Here is an 18,313-nt window from a genome sequence, read left to right on the forward strand (position 1 = left end):
TAACTTTGGCCCTCTGGTTTCTACATCTACCGTTCTGGTCTGTTTTAACGTGTTTTCTGCACACTAGTAAATGAGACATGATCCTCGCTGCACAGAGCAGAGAGATAGCTAGAAAAGCAAGCTGGACACCTTGTGCTTAGAATGCAGTGTGTTGGTATTGGTCCCCGCCCCCTCCCCCATGGCTGCTTATTGGTCTCCTTTCTTTGTGTGGTTATGTAAACATTTACGTATATATATATATATATATATATATATATATATATATATATATATATATATATATATATATATATATATATATTAGCACATATTGTTCTTCATCCATGCTTGATCCATTTGTGTTTCTTTTTCTTTCACTCAATCCTCGGCCTACAAGTTTTCCTTGTAGAGCTGCTGAACCTGCATCACTCTGGCCTTTAATTATTATCAAGTAGGTATCCCTTAAATGTTAACCATTTATTATTAGCATCATCCTTCTGCCCAGAGAACTCTGAGTGATACCCGTTTGTCTAAGTGCTTCTGTGGACACGGCAGTCATGTAATAAGTAAAGGTATACCAACTCTTCCACCCTTCACACCTGACACAAGGACCCCTGATCTCCACAGTGTACTTGGCAAGAGTGAGCGCAGCTTTTTACAGTTCCTTCAGCTCCCCCACGCAACCCTTGTGACCCCCCTCCCCTCTCGGATACTCCACGAGTCCAACTGGCGCTATGTATGGGGCCAAGGGGGGGAGGCGGGAGGGGGGTGACAGGGGCGAGGGGGTGTGGGTACAGCTGCAGCACCCGTCTTGGATGACTGAGATGTAAATGCGTCCCTTTCATAAACTGTTCAGAGTATCAGTGCAGACAATTTGGCCAATGAGGACGCAGCAGGCACTAAAATGGCAAAGCCAATGACAGAGAGTCTGCCCAGTATATAAGCTGGAAGCAGAAACCCCACGAGTTGGGTGACCCCTATATTGGCCGTTGTGAACAGGATCTGATCCCAAGGACTGTTACCTCTATTCTTGTCTGGTGTGAAGGTAAAGAAAAATCAGAGATGATTCATTTTGAAGAGAGAGAGGAGCAGATTTTAAGACCATCCAAACTTTTAAAATGAAAAACTCTTTATTGGGTTTAATTTGTGATGACGGTTTTGGACACACAGTAGACAAAATGCACAATAATTATTTGATGTGCGGATCTATGTGATAATTAATTTAGAATTTAAATTGTGCCAGATTATTCTCATAATCTCATTATTCTCATGCATAATGATGATATTTAGCACAGCAGGGACTGCATTGTTGTCTCTACTTGTATTTATGTTCTCTGCATGTGATCTGTCATGTGGACAGTGATTAATGTGGACAGGTGCTTCACAGTTTGAGACGTGTAAGCTTGCAGGCCCTTTATGCCCTGTAATTAAGCTTAGCCATTTAAGGATGACACACTTTACAGCAGCTTTTAGGGCTTAAGCTTATAGGACAATTAACTTTAGCAAAATGGTAACTGCTGCAAAAAAAAAGATTGTTCTGACTTTTTCACTGCAGATCGACTTTCATGTCACAAGTTCATAAGATACATTCTAGAAAGTGACTTATATTCTCAAAAAATGACAAGTTGTTAGATCATGTTGGAGTGCACTGGAGCTACAGCTTGTCAAACTTCAGTCAGGAGCTCAGCACAGTGGCAGCTTTTACTTTTAGTGTTTGGATCTGGAGCTTCAGAAAGTGTGAAACAGAAAGGTTGTGAAGTATTTTTAAAGATAAAACAAGTAAAAAAAAAAACAGACCAGCAAATAGAACTAATTTGTATTTGCATGTTAAATGCATGTACCTAGAAAATGAACAGGCTACTGGCACAGCTGATGGCACTTTAAAGAAAGGGAATACAGTTAGATGTGCAGCTGCTAAAAATACCCAACAACTCCACCCCCCAACTCTATTTCAACTGGACACTTGAGCCTCCGAGAATGGACTGCCACTTGTTACCAGCATTCCTCTGCCTCTGACACCACCTAAACTCTGCAGCTGTCTTGCACAATATACCGTGTCTCCATACAGATCTCCTGTACAGATCATTTGGAGCCTTTGTTGAATGTGCCTTTCCTGTGTGTCCCTTTCTCTACAGTGTTAGAAAGCAATCATGCCTTTCGGAAACACCCACAACAACTTCAAGCTCAACTACAAAGTTGAGGAGGAGTTCCCCGATCTGTCCAAGCACAACAACCATATGGCCAAGATCCTGACCAAGGAAATCTACGAAAAGCTGAGGGGCAAGCAGACCCCCAGTGGATACACCGTGGATGATGTCATCCAGACTGGTGTGGACAACCCAGGTAAGACTGAAGATGACAGAATCTTTGTATGAATCATAAATCATGGCTGAGATGCTGTTGAGTTTGCACATAACTTTGCATATAACTTTGCATAGCTTCTAACTCCTGCATCTCCACTCATCTCCCCCTCCCAATAGGTCACCCCTTCATCATGACTGTTGGCTGCGTCGCTGGTGATGAGGAGTCCTACGAGGTCTTCAAGGAGCTTCTGGACCCCGTCATCTCCGACCGTCATGGTGGATACAAGCCCACTGACAAGCACAAGACCGACCTGAACTTCGAGAACCTGAAGGTGCAGTACTTAAGTTTGAGACAGTTGCACGCTTACTGAATAAGACTTTCAGATGTTGCAACATAAACTAGACTGAATTCACTGATTTCCCACCGTTGACTTGATGATAAGTACCCTTAGTTCGTGGCCTCTATTTAACTTTACTTTCAATCGTTATTCATCAGGGTGGAGATGACCTGGACCCCAACTACGTCCTGTCCAGCCGTGTCCGTACTGGCCGCAGCATCAAGGGATTCACCCTGCCCCCCCACAACAGCCGTGGCGAGCGCAGACTTATTGAGAGGATGTCCGTTGAGGGTGAGCTAAGAAAAATTTGAAGCCAAGGATCGGGCAGTAAGCCAGGCCTCCCAAAACAATAGGGAACAGCTCAGAGAAGAATTCAGTGTCCTCATTGTGTCCTAATATGTCTCTACAGCTCTGACCAGCCTGGATGGTGAGTTCAAGGGAAAGTACTACCCCCTGAAGTCCATGACTGATGCCGAGCAGGAGCAGCTGATCAATGATCACTTCCTGTTTGACAAGCCCGTCTCTCCCCTGCTGACCTGTGCTGGTATGGCCCGTGACTGGCCCGACGCTAGAGGCATCTGGTGAGTGTGATCAATAACTGTGAGCTCTGGAGAAACCCTTTCCAAAACAGTCAGCATGGGTTTGATGATGTTTGTATGACATTTGTACTTTATGCTCATCTTTGCCTCTATCTCCATCCAGGCACAACGACAACAAGACCTTCTTGGTCTGGGTGAATGAGGAGGATCACCTGCGTGTCATCTCCATGCAGCAGGGCGGCAACATGAGGGAGGTCTTCAAGCGTTTCTGCACCGGCCTGCAGACGGTACGCCTCAGTAACGAGTCAAACAAGCCTTGGTTTAACTGAGTCAGATAAGGGTGCCTATAGTCTGATTCTCTGCTTTTGTTCTGCTAGATTGAGGAGATCTTCAAGAAGCACAACCGTGGCTTCATGTGGAACGAGCATCTCGGCTACATCCTGACCTGCCCCTCCAACCTTGGTACCGGCCTGCGTGGTGGTGTCCATGTCAAGCTCCCCAAGCTGAGCACACACGCCAAGTTCGAGGAGATCCTCACCAGGCTGCGTCTGCAGAAGCGTGGCACAGGTACAGATATGTTCAGTTTCTGACTTGTGAAGCTGCTAATCAGACAGACAGGTCCAGTCACATCTCTGCTGAGGCTTTACAGCACACTGAGCTGCAGGGTGTAAAGTGCGTCTGTATCTCATGACTCATTCTTTGTTCTCTTTAGGTGGTGTGGACACTGCCTCCGTGGGTGGTGTGTTCGACATCTCCAACGCTGACCGTCTGGGCTCCTCCGAGGTGGCCCAGGTCCAGCTGGTGGTTGATGGTGTCAAGCTTATGGTTGAGATGGAGAAGAAGCTGGAGAAGGGAGAGGCCATCGACAGCATGATCCCCTCCCAGAAGTAAAGAGGGACAATGTTATGTTTTTCTCGTGACCATTCATGTGCAATCGAGCCAGCTGACATGGCGTGCAGAGGAAACAGCCGCTCACCAAGAGACTCTTGACTCTGCCCACCTCTTTTTCTTCCTTCCAGTTTTTTCTTTCTCTGTCCTTTTTTTTTTTTTTTCACGTTATCCAGTGCTGGTTGGTAACACCTTGAAATCAGCCTCCACTGAGCTGGGCTCGCCTGGCAGACGTGGCATCACCTACTTTTTGTTATAAAAAGTAATAATTATTGAAGCTCTTCATACTGTTCAATAAAAAGTTCCCCATTTAAACAAACAAGTCAATCACTTTGGTCTATTCTTTTGCTCCATGACAAACTTGAAGTAATAGCTTAACATACATTTGCTTCTATCTAACAGCTGATATTATCTGATATATGATACAGTAAACAATACTTAAAGTGAGGGGGAAAGGTTTCATTATGTTGTTTGGCAAAGCATAATGCACAATACTCTCAGGGTTTGATTCACTAAAGGATTGCACTGCTTTTGTGCCCGCTTAACCGATGCAAATGAGCCAAAAATAAATCGTCTAATTCAAGAAGCACATGAAAAGGGTCAAATGCTCCACAAACTGCGCTGCAGAGCAAAGTGCGTCTATGTGCCCTTGTGTTGTCTGCATAGACCTAAATGAGCCACTGTGCATTCATTTGGAGCAAAACAGGACATTTTCTATTCAATTGAGCAAAGTGACAAATAACACCTGATTCACTAACAGCCCCGTGCAGTTAGAGTGAAATATTTACTGTCTGCTGAGAGCTGGTGGTAACTGAACAGTAATAAGGGATGCTAAACTCCAACATTTTACTGATCAAAACAATAATTCTACCTCTGTGTGACCTAGAAATAACACATCTGTACATACAATCTGTAAATGTTCTTTGACATTATTTTATAATAATCAGGAGTTAAATGAGTCTAGGGGTGTCTAAGGCTCAACCTGCACATACAGGCTGTGCCATTACACAACAGTTTTGTTTTTTTTAAATTATCTATCTTTTTAATTTGAATGATCTGTTCTTTGCTAGCTCGGTCCAGGAAATAAGCTGGATATAAACTGTGAAATTTGTGTCACATCAGTCATGACTCCACTTCTAATTTAAACGGTAAGGACTCCCCCTGTCTGATCAGTCCGTCATATATGTGGACAGAATTTTGCGGTCAGGATGAGACCACATAGTGCTGCTCTGTGCAGCACAGAGTGGAAATGTAGCAGCTCATCTCAGTCACAACCCAAACTGATGCTAACTGTACAGAGCTGCAGAACTTTGTGGTTGTTTTCGTGCTTGAATATCATTAAAGCAATCTGCTTTGTGAATTAGACCTTGGGACTGAGCAGATAGCAGGGACAAATGATGCACAATTCTTGGTGCTATGAACAGCCACAATCCGTTCTCAGTTAATTTCCCCCTCAGTGCTGTCTGCAGCATGGAAGCTGGTAGTGGCCTGTATTAGAATTGGTTGGCAAGTAAAATAATGTTACACATCCTCAACTGAAGTTCATGTTTCCAGGCTGAAAGCCCGCCTTGCTCCGCGGCTGGTGTGAAGCTTGATACATTTCCAACATGTGGACCGCCATCTTAAGGCTTCATAACGCCTCTTCACAAACCAACCGGGGATGTCACTGAGAGTATGTTCATGTTTTGAAAAGTCTATGGTTGGTATTGTCCAGCAGGATAGATTTTTGTGTTGGTTTGAAGCAGACGCTCATGTTGACGGGTGGTTTTGCATATTAGAATCCTGACAGGGTGAACAGCACCTGTCATGAAGCAGAGGGGTCTTGTCTCACCTTGAAGGAATACTGATGTTGAAATTTCTGTCCTCATTCAACTCTCCTTCTTCTTAGAGCTTTGACGTTGACACACCTTTAAACATAACTGAGACAAATGTCACAACTTTTAACACTGTTGGTATTATCACTACCTCTTCTGGCTGAAGTGACTTTGCAGAGATCAGCAGCTTAGAGATGCTCTCACCAGCTCAGCTGCCATTGCCTGGACTGCAGGACAGGATGTTGCTCCACTTTTCCATATCAGAGATGGTTGGGGTCCAGTAGCTCCTCAGGCTGCTCTCACATCTGTACCCATTAACTGTCATTATTTCCCCACTCTTGAGACAAGCCTGAGACAAACACTAATGTTTTTACCACAGTGTCAACAGGCAGAGGGTAAATATGGCAAACTCCTTTCTGCAGACTGATTTGATGTGGTGTGAGTTACTAGGTTGTCGTCCTCTTTGCCGTTATTGATTAATTTCTGTCTCTATGGGGTCTCAGGCACTTAGGTGGTTGTCAAATGTTTAAAACAACCTGGTTATAAAAACAAGTCTGCAACTCTTGTGTTGGTGTTTTTTACGTTTCACCTCAATGCTCCTTCTCTACTCTGCTGATGTGTTGCACACTGCGTCACAGGAGCCACAGCAGAGCTGCCAATCATGGTGTTACACAACTTTTTACAGAAAAAACTAAAAAATGTAAACATAACTTCTCATACAAATGAACATTTGCCCATAACTCAGCGTGAAATGAACTGACTTACAAGAAGGAAACTATGTTGGAGAAATATTTTTTTGACGTGCATTTTCAATTTCAAGTTTGACCCATGTCCCATAACATTGCGGAGGCAGGCTTTATGACCTGTACTAAAGCCAGTTACCAGGGGGAACTCCAAACATATGGGAAGCTGCAAAAAAAAGACACACAAATAAAGGAAAAAAATGCCAACATCAGTGAATTTTATTAATCTTCAGCTCCATGTTTTCCATGTTTACCACAACCTCTCCGTCTCAGTTTACAGTTTGTTTCTGAGTGGAGGAATTCAACAGTAGAGGATGTAAATTTACTCATACATGTCAAACTGTGTGTGTTCTTCAGTCTCTTTTACAACATTAACAGCTTCCAAAGACGACAGTGCATGTTCAATACTGTGCCCTCTGGGGTCCTAATACTGTACCATCCACCATCTAAACCAGTAACACACTCAGGTACTCAACGAAACTCTTTTGAAGAAGTTTTCACAGTAGATTCCACCTTAAGACAATGTTTATCCATCTTATACTAAGAGTGAGTTGTTGCACACTAATTTATTAGCTTTTAAGCCGGTTTCACAAACAACCTGATTCAAATCGTCAAACAGGAGTCAGTGACAAAACATTTCTATGGCTTGAATGCAACCCAGAGTTTCCAACACGTCAGGGACTTTTTAGAGTGAATTCAAGTGAATTTAGAACCAAACAACACAACCTGCTTTCAGTGTAAGAGTCCTCACAGGACATTTTCCTTTGTGGTTCATTTCATGGCATTTTAAATACGTATGTGAACCCAGGAGCCCTCTTTAGCGTACCAAATTACTCCTGAAACCACTATCTGTTTGTTTCTGTAAAAGGGGAAAGGACCTGGTGCAACATTTGGCACCAATTCCATGTATTAACTCATATCTAAAAACATTTCTCTGTATTTCACAAAGCTTCCAATCCTGGGTGTGCATCATGTTTCTTTTTTTTCTCCCAAAACCCAAACTCTGAAGTCATGCAGGATTGCAGGTTGGTTTTGTTCCCCATTGTCACTGACAGAATCTGCTTTAAACTAGAATTACTTCCCTTGCTCTAGCTATAAATAAACCTTGAGCTCTAAGATATATACTATATTCATATATTTTATATACAGCCATCAACTGACTGATATAAATCCTGTTTTTTTTAATGATATTATTCTAAAAAATAAATAAAGTACCTGTGCAAATATCCACAAATTGAAGTGTTTCACATTTAAGACATTGGCGCCCTCCAGTGGCTAGTTCTGGGTATTACCTGTACAGGTACACTGGAAGGAGCTGATTCAAGTCAAAGCAAAGTGCATTGAGGTCTATATTACCTAATGCTAATATACACCACAATGAGAAACGTCCAGGGAGAGGACAAGGACAGAATCCTGGCATCTATGTTGGTGTGTGCTTCATGAAACAGCACACACTTAACAGGCCGGTCAAACATGGGTCTACGATGTGAGTGTGGATAATGGCTGAGCATCTCTCTGCGAGTCTCACACAGAGAAGATGCTCATTGTGACGATAGAAAAAAGTCGGTGTTACATATGAAGGTGGTGGACAGCTAAGGTTTGCGTCTCTGTTCAATGTAGGGGTGGGTGGGGGAGAAAGGAGATGGGGGGTGTCTTGGGTCACCATGAGCAAAGCCACAACTGAGAGATAGTATCAACAGTAAATCAGCAGCCAAACAACATGATCTCTGTAGCCTACGTAAATATCACAGTACGATATTCACTAAAAACAGGGAGGGAGAACAGAAAGCTTCCTCACTTTTTCTGTCTCTCTTTTTTTAATACATTAAACATGTTTCTGAATGAAGGCGCTGGGGGTTGTTCACTTTAAAGGCAACTGGACTAACAAAAAGAAAACACTGTGCACACACTGCCTTCATCGTGCCTTTCCAGAGTCAACACACTCCCCCGTCTGATCCCCACAGATCAAGCACAGGGTGGACATTTAGAAGTGTGTGTGTGTGTGAGTGTGTGAGTGTGTGTGTGTGTGTGTGTGTGTGTGTGTGTGTGTGTGTGTGTGTGTGTGTGTGTGTGTGTGTGCGTGTGAAAGTATGTGTGTAATGTGAGAAGTTTTCCCTGTTTGGCTGATCTGCTTTTGGTGTTTCCCATTAACATACTGTGTAGTGAGATCACATGGCACAAGATATATAACCAAAGAATTGCATTGCACTGAAAACAAAGCCCTATTTGCACAGGACGAGTATTACATGGGCATTCTGAGTGATTTATAATAAAAGAGGAGGTCGTCTATGATCTTGCCCCAATGCAAATCTGCAAATTCTACCATGTCTGTAAATTTAGAGTACAATTACACCTCAAACTGCTAAAAACAGCAGTCCTGTTTATATACGTCCTCTCCCTACTTTTAATTTTCTTTGTGCATTTCTCTTCCTCTGTCCCAGTAATGAATCAAACAGGCTGTGCTGGCAAAATAAGAAAGTTCTGAAAGGACGCTCTTGTTGCTACAAAGCATCTAGACAGACTTGGACAAAGTGAAAGCTCAGAGGAGTAAGATCTTCAAATGATCACATGGATAATACGGTCTGATTCTTTTTATGTTATATGATTTCAACAGGCCCCACTCAAACTTTTATGACACAGTTAGAAAGACAACTCAGAGTCTTGATATCTTATCAGGGGTGACTGAGTGAATTCTTGTGAACTTGCTGGGAGGGGATTTAAAAACCACCTTAGATCCTCAGGTAATACTCATCCTGTGCTTTACAGTGTGTCTGCTATCAGAGAGATATTTTTAACTGTCTCTCTGCTGCCCTGTCTTCAGTACATTGTTTTGAAGACAGGTAAAGGTATAAAGGATGAAGTGGCACATTTAAAAATCGGAAATGCTTGGAACAAGTTTTAATGACACTGACCAGCGCTGACAGACGACAACTTCAGCCAATCAGAGAGCAGCATGTGTGCTTTAGTCTTTGCAGGTCTCTCTTTTTACTCTATAGGAGAGCCTGCAGTAAAGAAACCTAGTCTTCGGTGTAGCTATTTGTAAATGATATACTGTGAGAGGTCACATATGTCTTGTTTTCATTAGCATATATTATGTAAAGCCTGCTTTTGGTTAACCGTGATTTTTGACTGCACTATAACCTGGCTTTTGCTACTTGCTCCTCTCCAGTGCCAACTTTCCACCAAACATGACCAGAGACAAGGTGGCAATGAGCAAAATGCCAAACTGAAAGCTCGGATGGAACTAGACACTACTGCTCTAAAATATTCCCCTCTTTTCCTTGATCTAATTATGAAATTCTTGTTATAATCAAGCTCTTTTCCTTATTTCTGCTTGTCTAATGCAGGTAAACTAAAGTGACTGAGAGGTGATGGATATAGAAGTTAATGAAGTGGAAGATGTCACTGAATTTGACTCCAGGTCTGCCTCTGATTGGCTGCTTCAAAGCCTGTCAGCGCTGCTCTCACTGACCTTAATCCAGCTCAGTCGTCACTGCTGTATGTACAGGAATCAAAGCAATGCAACCCTCTGCGGCTGCTTATCTGATCACTGAGTCGCACCATCTCCACGTTTGTGTGCATGTGATTGTCCCCAGGTGATGAAGAGTCAGCAGATAATCAGGTCATCCGTACGGGAGGGAAAAATGAACGTTTGTGTAAAGGTGACATATAAAAGAAGAGTTTAAAAAAGGACTGAGTGATAGACGACAAGATGGTGTTTTCTGTAGCTGTGGAGATGACAGTGGGTAAAAACAATGATTAGAGCAATAAATAACAAAAAAAAGAGTCATTATGGCTAGAGTAGCAATAAAAAATATCGACTAAATTCTGTCTGATCCAGGTCCAGTGGGTGCAGACGCTCAGTGAAGAAGTTGGCTGAGCTCGGTGGGATGAATGGGTGGAGAGGGGGGTGCTTCAGTCTGCGTGACTTACGGGTCAGATGTGTGTGTGTGTGTGTGTGTGTGTGTGTGTGTGTGTGTGTGTGTGTGTGTGTGTGTGTGTGTGTGTGTGTGTGTGTGTTTGTGTTTGTGTTTGTGTGTGTGGGGAGGAGGGGGGTAAGTCATGAAAGAGACAGAAGGAGAAGTCTTTTCTCTTGGGTCCAGCCCCTCGCCCCTTCTCCGCAATTTTTTTTTTCTTTGATTGTTTCCACCCCCCTCCCTTTGCGCACACACATTGACACTCGTTCACACAAAAACACACACTTGTACGCAAACACCCCCTCCGGTTCAAAGTTCAAGGTCCTTAGAGATTTGGGTGGCAATGTCCCGAAAAGCTAGCGGCGCCCCCCAGAGTCTCGTGTAGCGCACCCCGTTAGAAGTCTCGGAGGTGCCCGTGGAAAGATGGCATACCTCGGCCTCGAAAGCCACGCGGCCCCCTGCCACGCCATGGGTGCAGGACAGCAGAAAGGGGCCGGCAAGGTGGACCTGGCAGCCACATCCGAGCGCTGCCTCCCGCAGAGCCAGTACCACCTCCGCAGGGTCCCGCCGCCCACCACTTCTCAGATCCCAGCCACGTCCGACGGCCCGGGGCTCGGACGCTTTTTGATTCCCAGGTAGATGGCAACTATGAAGAAGAGGGAGAACCACGAAATCATCATCATTAAAAGAGTAAGCGTAGAACATTTGTTATCAGTACTCTGTTTTGTAGACTTTTAATGGTGTACTGTAATTTTTGTGGTTGCCATCTTGGTACTGGTGAATAAGTATCAAGATCAATGATCAAATGGATCAAAAAATATTTCTTAAAATTTTAAAAGTAACTCTCAAAAGAAGTATAAACCATCTCTTGCTAAGACTTTTTAATGAATTAAATAATGTCCAAAAGAACCCAATGATGTCTCAAATATTCACTTCTGTTCAATGTCACTATTTAAAAGATGATATTGAGTGAAGTTGAAGAACAACCCATTAACTGCTTTGAAAAAGGAAGAATCACGTCAGGCCAAACAAATGAATACAAGATAATAAACATGAACTTTTAACTTTTATAAAATCATTGTTGTTGCAGTTTCCAGATGTACTGACCTTGTGACCGCAAATCTCCTGATTCCCTCAGATTCATTTGTGACCCTGGAGGATAAACAGGCAGGGTGAGCGGTAATCCACACGAGTACAACGAGCAACCAAAACTCTCTGATGAGACAGCATTCAGTGAGACTGAGCAGGCATCAACAACAAGCATGTGATGTGTGTTCATGATACTTCACTTACCTGTGTGCTCATTCACTACTCTATGGGCATGCAGGTAGAAATACAGTCTCTTGACTTGTCATCAGCTTTATCAAATTATTACACATTCACTTCTATTCTTACTGAAACCTAAGAGGCAACAGAAACTAAATCAGCGCAACCATTTTTCAAGTCCTATCTCATATTTGCCTTTCCTGTGGTAATGACCCACAAACAGGTGAAAAAAAGAAAGCATAATCTTCCTTTTTTTTCTAGCTGTGAAACAGGTTGGGGAACATTTCAGTGTGTGAAAACAACAGCCAGAATATGCAGGTGTTAGAGATGTTATCATATTTTTCCTGTTACTTTCTGGTGTCTAAATTGGTGGAAAAAAGGTTTGCTGGGTGAAGTTTTCACAGATATCTTTTTTTTTCCGTTAATTTTTCTTAACTCACAATTTGTTTATTCATGATTTTTTTCCAAGGTTTAAATAATCCAGTTGATATCCAGGCCCTAGAGGAAAGATGCCTGGAAGCTTTTATTTTGTCTTTTCACAGCCTCACATCTACCTAGATAACTTTATTCCCTCTTTGAGAACAAACTTCCTTTGATTATGAAAGGGCGCAAAATGTACTTCCAGGAGAGTGTAAAGTTAGGTGAGTTAATAGAAACAGCTAAAAGAAAGATAGTTGATATTAGTAGCTACACATAGTTTACTCAATGATAAGAGAGAGAAAGAGAGATAGAGTTGGCTTGGTGGGCTGCTCCTATATCGTCTCATTTTATCCTGTTTTCACTGAGGATGATCCCTTTTAGTCCAGAGCACTTTTGTCACTTGTTTATCATGTCTTGTCCTTTGCTGTTTGTTTGTTTGTTTATTAAAGGAGGCTGACTCAATCGCTGTAAACTAAATCTACCTACAGGTGTGAATAAAGTAACCTGCGGTGCATCCTTAATAGCAAAATCATCAGAGGCAGATAGTGACCTCTGTTGTTTAAAGAAGGTGTTGACATTTAATCCATATTTCACCGTTTTGCATCGTCACTTGTGTATATTGTGTGTCCCAGTTTTAAACTGTCTTGCGAGGAGCCAGTTGAATACGTTTTAAACAGCTGATATAAACTGGATATTAGATATATAAGTTATGTTTCAGCTGTAAAAAAAAATTGGACTGATTCTTTTTTCACCTGTTCTTTTTTCATGAAAATAAGAAAGACAATATTTCGATCAGACTTTTTCAAAAATGGATCACCGTTTTGTTTTTTCTCAGTTGCCTCTCGGGGTTGCCGTACAGTCTTTACAAACAACACAGAGTAAACACAGAATGACTTTCAAACCACAAATACAAAATGAAAACACTGTTCCTAAGGGGACTTAAGGATCATAACAGATGAGCTGAAAGGATTTTTTTTCACCGACAACGAGATTAATCCTGAAACTGTAATCTAAAAAATAAAACGAAATAAAATAAACCTCCCTTAATTGTAGCCATGCTTAAACTGTGTGTGGGATGTTGACAGTATGAATTAACATTTCATGCAGGCAATAATTCATAGATACAGAAATGAGAAGGTTGAGCAGGCATTTTGCAAAGACTCCTGTGAGCAGGCAGACAGGTGAGGCGGCACAGGCAGACGAGAAAGAAGCGAGAGACATGGGAACTTACTAACTGTTTTTGATCCTTGTGGAAGAGTACAACCCGACACTGATTTGTTTGAGCCCTGGCGCTTGGACGGGTCAAGGTTGACCCTATTGCCATGACAGAGGGGAAAGCACAACAAGATAAAGATGGAGAAAAAGAGGGAGTTCAGGGTAAGAGCAGGGGGGATGGGGTAAGAGAATAAAACTGGATCACAGGAGAGCAAGTGGAGGAAAAGAGCGCAGCGCGGGAGCTGATTGGCAGGGATAAAGCTGAGGTTTGATAAGATTAGACATGTGTGATTATGACGACTGGGAGGGAGAGGGGAGCAGAGGATAATCCAGGGCCACACAAGGGCTTGCCAAAAGGCCTGGGTGAATAAAATGTCTGATAAGCAGGGATCCATACCAGGCTGTGCTCAGGCTGAAAGGAGGAACTGCACAACAATACCACATTTGATTCTTTTTCCTCGAGATGTATTTTAAATTTGAGCTTTTTGAATAACTTTCACCAACTGCAACAGCAGAAAAGACACCAAGTCTTACAATAACATAAGTCACCAAATCAGAGTTGTAAGCATGAAGACCTTTGTGTCTTTTTCCCTGTGACCTTATTAAAACATGTTGAAACAAGAAGTATAATAGGTCAATCAAATGAAGACAGGTAAGAAGGATTGTCGCAACTAATAATATAACAAAAGGTTCATAAATCAAGAGCTTGACTCGCATTATCATGAAGTATCCTACCTGTAGAGTGGAATCTGGAGAACAAACCTCAGGGAAGAGGTGGGGTAGGTTAGTAGGAGTTTTGAATTGGAGGTGTATATGATGTGTTTAAGCTTTGGAGACACAAAATGTAAAAGGGGCAGAAAAATAAACACAATATTTAAAAGGGGAGAATGTGTCTCGAGCTTGAACCAAAAGAAAAAAAACCCCAGGAGGAAAAAAAGGTTGAAACTGTTCCTGCGTGAAGATTTCCATTCGTTCCATTCAGCAACGTGCAGCTTCTATGCACGCAACCACTTAGCAGAGACTTGCGCAACCCCTCTCTGCTGGTCACCTGCTTTATTACGCCGAAGAGTCTTTTCGATCAAACCAAAACTCCACAACTTTTACCTCGTTAACAGAATAACACTGTTTCCTGGCACTGCTAGGTTCACCTGACTATGTATCCAACATGCTTTGCACATTGAAGCAGTTGCTAGCTTCTTTGAGCGCCACATTCTGGGTATATATTTTGTATATTGGTCGCGTTGATGTATAGGATGCAGCTCACTTTTTAGATGACAGAAAGAGGTTTTACAAGTTTGTCTTGTACAATGAGCAACTACAGTATAGCAATTTCAATATCAGTTACGACATGAAGAGCTTGAGGAAAAGTCAAACATAATGGGAATTATCTTTTTTTGATGAGAGTGAGATGATTAGATCAAAAAACCTGAAGTTTGGTCGGTTAATATGAAGCTACAGCCTGGAGAGGGTTTGCATAGCTGAGCATAAAGACTAGACACATAAGGGCACAGCTAGCTGTTTGCTAACTTTAAAGGGAGAACTATTGGAACAACAGAATGTTTTCCACATAATGTGCATCATGTTTCGTATATCTACCTGCGAGTGAGTTTGGAGGTCAGCTTGGTGAAGAGATTGGAGGTGGCCCGAGTGCGGGCATGGGGCAAAGGGCTGGCTTCATGGTGGGACAAGGTGGGTGAAGTAGGCGGGGCAGAGTAGACTGGGGGCCCACGGTCCCTCAGCTGTCCCCCGTGAAAGGTGCTGCGGATCGTGGATCCTCTGGTCAGGCGGCATCGGTCCGAAGAGGAGGAGGAGGCGGCTCCGGCCCCAGAGATGCTGAGTGTGGAGGGAGACGCTGCAGGCAAGCGGTGACCGAGAGAGCTGTGCACAGGAAAGATGCTTTAGTGTTGGAGAAGAGCATCATAACGTCTTTTTTGTTGCTTTTGAAGCATTGTTTGGTTACTTTCAAGTTTATATATTCAAACTTAGGATAAACCTGCGCAATACCTACACCCTTTGCTAAATATGACTTGAATAGAACCCTTCATATTAAAAGCAGGACGTGGATAACTAAAGGATCATCTTTGTTTTAACTTCATAATCATCTGTGGAGTCATAGGAAAGCCATAAACAGGTAGAAATGTGTTCAAAAATCCAACAAAAGAGGAAATGTATTGATGTTTTTTCAAATTTAAATATGTATGGTTTTTAGAGCATATTTATAGAAATGTATGTTTTTATTTTACTTTCTTTGCATATTTTTATTTATTCTGTTTTTTTGTAACATGATATCCTTTCTTTATCTGTTAAAATCCTTCACTCACGTGGCCCTTGCTGTCAATCCACTGGAAACATTTTCATAAATGGTATGAAAATATTTCTTTATAGAAGATACAAAAGAACACATATTAAAGAAACATAGAAATTAAGAACAAATTAATTAAACCTCCATCTTCATTTGTTGCTATGTGTTTCTCTTTTTATTTCCACATTGTTTTTACTGTCTTGTGGTTTCCTTTATTAATGTGTTTTCTTTCACTCATTTTTTTCTTCTGGTACAGTTTTAATCTTCTTGAGAGCACTCCTTTGACTCTTTGCACATCGGCTTTCTTCAGGCCTCAGTTACTGAATATGTTGTCTTTCAGCTTCGTTAGCCCCCGAAGCTTCAGAATTTCACAGGAGGGAAGAAAAATGTGTCGCTCAGTCTTTGTTGATTTTGAAGATGAGTGTTTAATCTTTGAAGAACTGCAAAAACTGAGCCGGCACATTTCCAAGAAACAAAATGTTCTGGGAAGTTCTATTTCAGATTTTCACACATCCTCCAAATGAGAGGCAGACTGAGGGTGAAAAACTGCTTCCTCTTTAAGTTTGGACAAAAGGAGCACCCATCTAATAAGTGGATGTATGATTTGAGCATTGATACTGTGCTCACTCCTGTTAATAATGACACAAAGTCTTACCTGTTGTCTTTGCCATTCTGCAGGAGAGAGTGTCTGTCAGCGCCTGAGCGGTCTGTGCACACGTATGTATTCCTGCGTGTCATGGAGCTTCCAGGGATGTTATTCTACAGAGAGAATAAAGAAAGAGGAAGATTTTACCTTTACTTTACCATGTTAGAGCTCTGATAAGACAGGAGCAACAATACACCACTGAATCATGCCGTGTGGCTGCCGTCTTCAGTCAATTAACAGGAGAGGCTACACCACAGTCATTCACAGCAGCAACATTATACAGGAGAGCGTCTTTCTGCTTCTGCTTTTCTGTGCAGCTCATGTGATTCTCAACAGATCCTTTCAAAGACAAACAAGCAGAAACATGAAGGTTGGAGCAAGGGGAGAATGTCCACTAACAGACAGCAGTAGCATACAATTTCAGAGGGATTCAATAAAAATAAACTAGATGTAAAGAAAATAACCCTTAAAAGTGGCTGATTAATTCAGAAGAAACAAAATGAAATGATTTGAGAAATTTTATTTAATTTGAATGAGCTGTTTTTTTGATAGCTCACTCCAGAAAGTACACTGATAACAAACTGTGACATTTGTGTCACACCTGTCATGAATCAACTCCTGAATAAAATGATAAGAACCTCCTCTCTTCATTCAGCTTGTCATATGTGGATAGAATTTAGTGCCGTCAGGATGAGAGCACACATGGCACAGTTCTGTGCTGCACAGAGAGGAGACAAGCAGCTCGTCTCAGTCTCAATCAGGTGCCAAACTGGAGCAAACTGCACAGAACTGCAGAACATAGTGGGCCTTTCTGTGCTTAAATATCATCAGAGCAATTTGCTTTGTGAATCAGACCTTGAGATGGAGCATTTGGTGGGTCTAAATGATGAACAAATTTGCCTTGTTGGCAGGTTTTTACATTCAGGTTGAAACTTAAATAACACCTAGCTGAAGAAACCTTTGAGTTACTTAGTCCTGGAACTAAAAGATCCTGTTACTTTGGAAGGAAGTTCTTCAAAGATATCACTTTCGATCTGCGATCCTGTTCAAGAAGGGAGTGCATCTCTTACCGTGGTGGCAGTCATGTCTTTGCGGCGGTCTGGGATCTCAGACTTGTTGGGGTTGTTGGCACTGCTGACCATGGGGCTGGAGGGGGGGAGGCTATGGCTCCCCATCACGCTACAGCTGGCCTTACGTGAAGGCATCCGACCCTCCCGCAACTCCCGGTCGCCCGTGCTGGTCGGGCTCCTCTTGGGGTGCATGACGGGCATGGAGGGCCCGCCTTTGTTGTGGAGGACAGCAGAGCACAGACACAAAGGGACTCATATAAGGTATATTCTGTATCAACAGGGAAGTGGCAGATGAACTTTATCCATACAGCCTCGCTGGTAACGACTCCAGGTGGGGACACTGTCATGATCAAGTGTAGGTTATCATGATTTCACCTCAGGTGATAGAGTAAAAAACCCTTCAAATACATGGAATAATAATGTTTTTAAACACATGTAAGGCTCAGAAAGAGTAAAAACCCATGAAGTTAGAAAAGAGGCTCACAGAAGTCACTGTGCCGTCGCTGCCTGTGGTAGGTGGAGGCACTGCGCTGGGTCTTGCTGTGTGAGGAGGAGGTGGAGGAGGAGGAGGAGCCGGTGGCTGAAGAGTGCTTGTTGGTCCCGTTGGTGATGGGGCTGGGTCGCACCCTTGCCAGGGACAGGCTACTGGCTGAGCGAGCCTCACTGCCCTCCTGTAACATCACAGGAAACAGGAAAGGTACTTAACTCAGGAAGGTGTTTGGACACTAAATTGGTAAAAAATACTGATAGTGGGGGTCTGGTATTAAACCCTGGTACTTTGAGATGTGATCAGAGCACTCAGAAGTTAAAACTGTCAAGCATAAAAACATGGAGCTGAGTTTGAGGTCAGACTTTTGAGCCTCACTTCTACTT

General features: G+C 42.6%; 2 protein-coding genes across 7 annotated transcripts in view; one reads left to right on the top strand and one right to left on the bottom strand.

Moving 5' to 3' along the window:
* The first annotated feature begins 440 nt into the window (after positions 1 to 440).
* Positions 441 to 4,366, top strand: ckma (creatine kinase, muscle a). 5 transcript variants are annotated; one of them, XM_034683803.1, is made up of 8 exons: positions 441 to 551; positions 2,115 to 2,322; positions 2,460 to 2,614; positions 2,779 to 2,911; positions 3,030 to 3,201; positions 3,323 to 3,446; positions 3,537 to 3,726; positions 3,872 to 4,366. In XM_034683803.1, exons 2-8 carry the CDS (start codon positions 2,130 to 2,132, stop codon positions 4,048 to 4,050), a joined length of 1,146 nt encoding a protein of 381 aa, XP_034539694.1. In that variant the 5' UTR covers positions 441 to 551; positions 2,115 to 2,129; the 3' UTR covers positions 4,051 to 4,366. The 5 variants fall into 5 exon arrangements, with proteins under 5 accessions (XP_034539694.1, XP_034539692.1, XP_034539696.1 ...); XM_034683801.1 differs by lacking the exon at positions 441 to 551 and adding an exon at positions 918 to 1,024; XM_034683805.1 differs by lacking the exon at positions 441 to 551 and adding an exon at positions 1,325 to 1,376.
* Positions 4,367 to 6,792: 2,426 nt separating this feature from the next.
* The window catches only part of mark4a (MAP/microtubule affinity-regulating kinase 4a), a 40,772-nt gene continuing 29,251 nt past the window's right edge, over positions 6,793 to 18,313 (bottom strand). The window contains exons 12-17 of one of the 2 annotated variants that reach the window (XM_034684564.1): positions 17,925 to 18,111; positions 17,441 to 17,652; positions 16,380 to 16,483; positions 15,019 to 15,300; positions 11,629 to 11,673; positions 6,793 to 11,167 (exon numbers count right to left, since the gene is read on the bottom strand). In XM_034684564.1, the coding sequence (XP_034540455.1) occupies positions 10,831 to 11,167; positions 11,629 to 11,673; positions 15,019 to 15,300; positions 16,380 to 16,483; positions 17,441 to 17,652; positions 17,925 to 18,111 (1,167 nt within the window). In that variant the 3' untranslated portion in view covers positions 6,793 to 10,830. Of the gene's footprint in view, positions 11,168 to 11,628; positions 11,674 to 15,018; positions 15,301 to 16,379; positions 16,484 to 17,440; positions 17,668 to 17,924; positions 18,112 to 18,313 lie in introns of both variants that reach the window. The other variant, XM_034684563.1, reaches the window with a different exon arrangement.

The sequence above is a fragment of the Notolabrus celidotus genome, chromosome 5, assembly GCF_009762535.1.
Source record: "Notolabrus celidotus isolate fNotCel1 chromosome 5, fNotCel1.pri, whole genome shotgun sequence".
Lineage (NCBI taxonomy): Eukaryota > Metazoa > Chordata > Actinopteri > Labriformes > Labridae > Notolabrus > Notolabrus celidotus.